The 1,044-nt window shown below is 59.2% G+C and overlaps 1 protein-coding gene across 1 annotated transcript in view; it reads right to left on the bottom strand.

Annotated features, from left to right (window-relative positions):
* Positions 1–601: 601 nt before the first annotated feature.
* The window catches only part of LOC104164662 (chromosome unknown open reading frame, human C1orf186), a gene marked incomplete at its 5' end in the record, with an annotated part of 596 nt that continues 153 nt past the window's right edge, over positions 602–1,044 (bottom strand). The window contains one exon of the mRNA XM_009704055.1: positions 602–804. Within this exon, the coding sequence (XP_009702357.1) occupies positions 602–804 (203 nt within the window). The remainder of the gene's footprint in view (positions 805–1,044) is intronic.

Below are 1,044 nucleotides of genomic sequence, written 5' to 3'. Positions count from 1 at the left end.
CCGCCCCAGCCCCAGCCCCAGCTCTGAGGACCACGGGGACTTGGAAAGATTTTGAGCATCAAAGGAAAAGGGGTGGAGGGAAGGGTGATGGATGAGGGCTTGACGGGCAGCGAGGGCAAAGCCAGTGGAGGAACTGTATTTAAAAGGATTTTATGACAGCGATCAGCAAGGAAAGCATCGTTGAGAGGAGATGCCAGCCAGTTTGGGTGGATGTTTCGAAGACCACTGCATTTTCCTCCCCAAACTACATCTCGTTTTGAGGGGCAGGGGGGGATGTTTCACTTGTTTTCATGAAATGAGACAAAGGGCCATCACACAAAACCGGAGAGCACATTTCAGCCTGGGTAGGAGGAACACTTCCCTGTGCCATCCCACGCTCAGCAGCCTTCAAGAACAGTGATGCATTTAAGTAAAATACCAGGCAAATTGTATCGGCGGGTTAGAGTGTTACAAGGAATAAAAGCCGGCAGGCGTCAGCCCGTGCCAGGCGCTGACCGAGGCGAGGGGAAGGGGAAGCCCTGGGTGCGCGGCTGCCAGGCGCTTGGGGCATCTCCCCGTCCCAGCGACGGTCTGACCCGAGACCCCACCAGCATCCCGGGGGTCACAGCTTCATCTCGGTGTACTCGATGGTCTTGGATGCCACGGGGCTGGAGCAGGGCCAGAAATCCACTTTCCTCTTCTTCGGGTCCACGTTGACATAGTCCGCTCGAGCCTTCATGTTCTCGTAGTCCCCGGTGGAGCCCGGCCTGCGGCCTTTCCCCGGGAAGACCAGGGACGTGTAATTGAGGTTTTCTTCTGAGCAAGGGCCCTGCAAAAGCCGACACGAACCCCAGGTCAGGCACCGGCACCCACCCGGGGTGGCTTTGCCCTGGAACCCACACGAAGGCGTGCAGCCCTTCAAGGGTACCCGGGTTGTGCCCAGGGATCTCCCTGGCCCCTGGGGATGCGTCCCTCAAAACGGGGAACGCTGCGTACGGCCGGTGACAGCCACCACCCCAGCCTCGCTGCCGGTGTTTCAATGGGGTGCCTTTGCCCCCCGGTTGC

This window comes from Cariama cristata, unplaced genomic scaffold (genome assembly GCF_000690535.1).
Source record: "Cariama cristata isolate BGI_N322 unplaced genomic scaffold, ASM69053v1 scaffold30457, whole genome shotgun sequence".
NCBI classification, from domain to species: Eukaryota; Metazoa; Chordata; class Aves; order Cariamiformes; family Cariamidae; genus Cariama; species Cariama cristata.
This window is presented reverse-complemented; position numbering and strand designations above follow the sequence as displayed.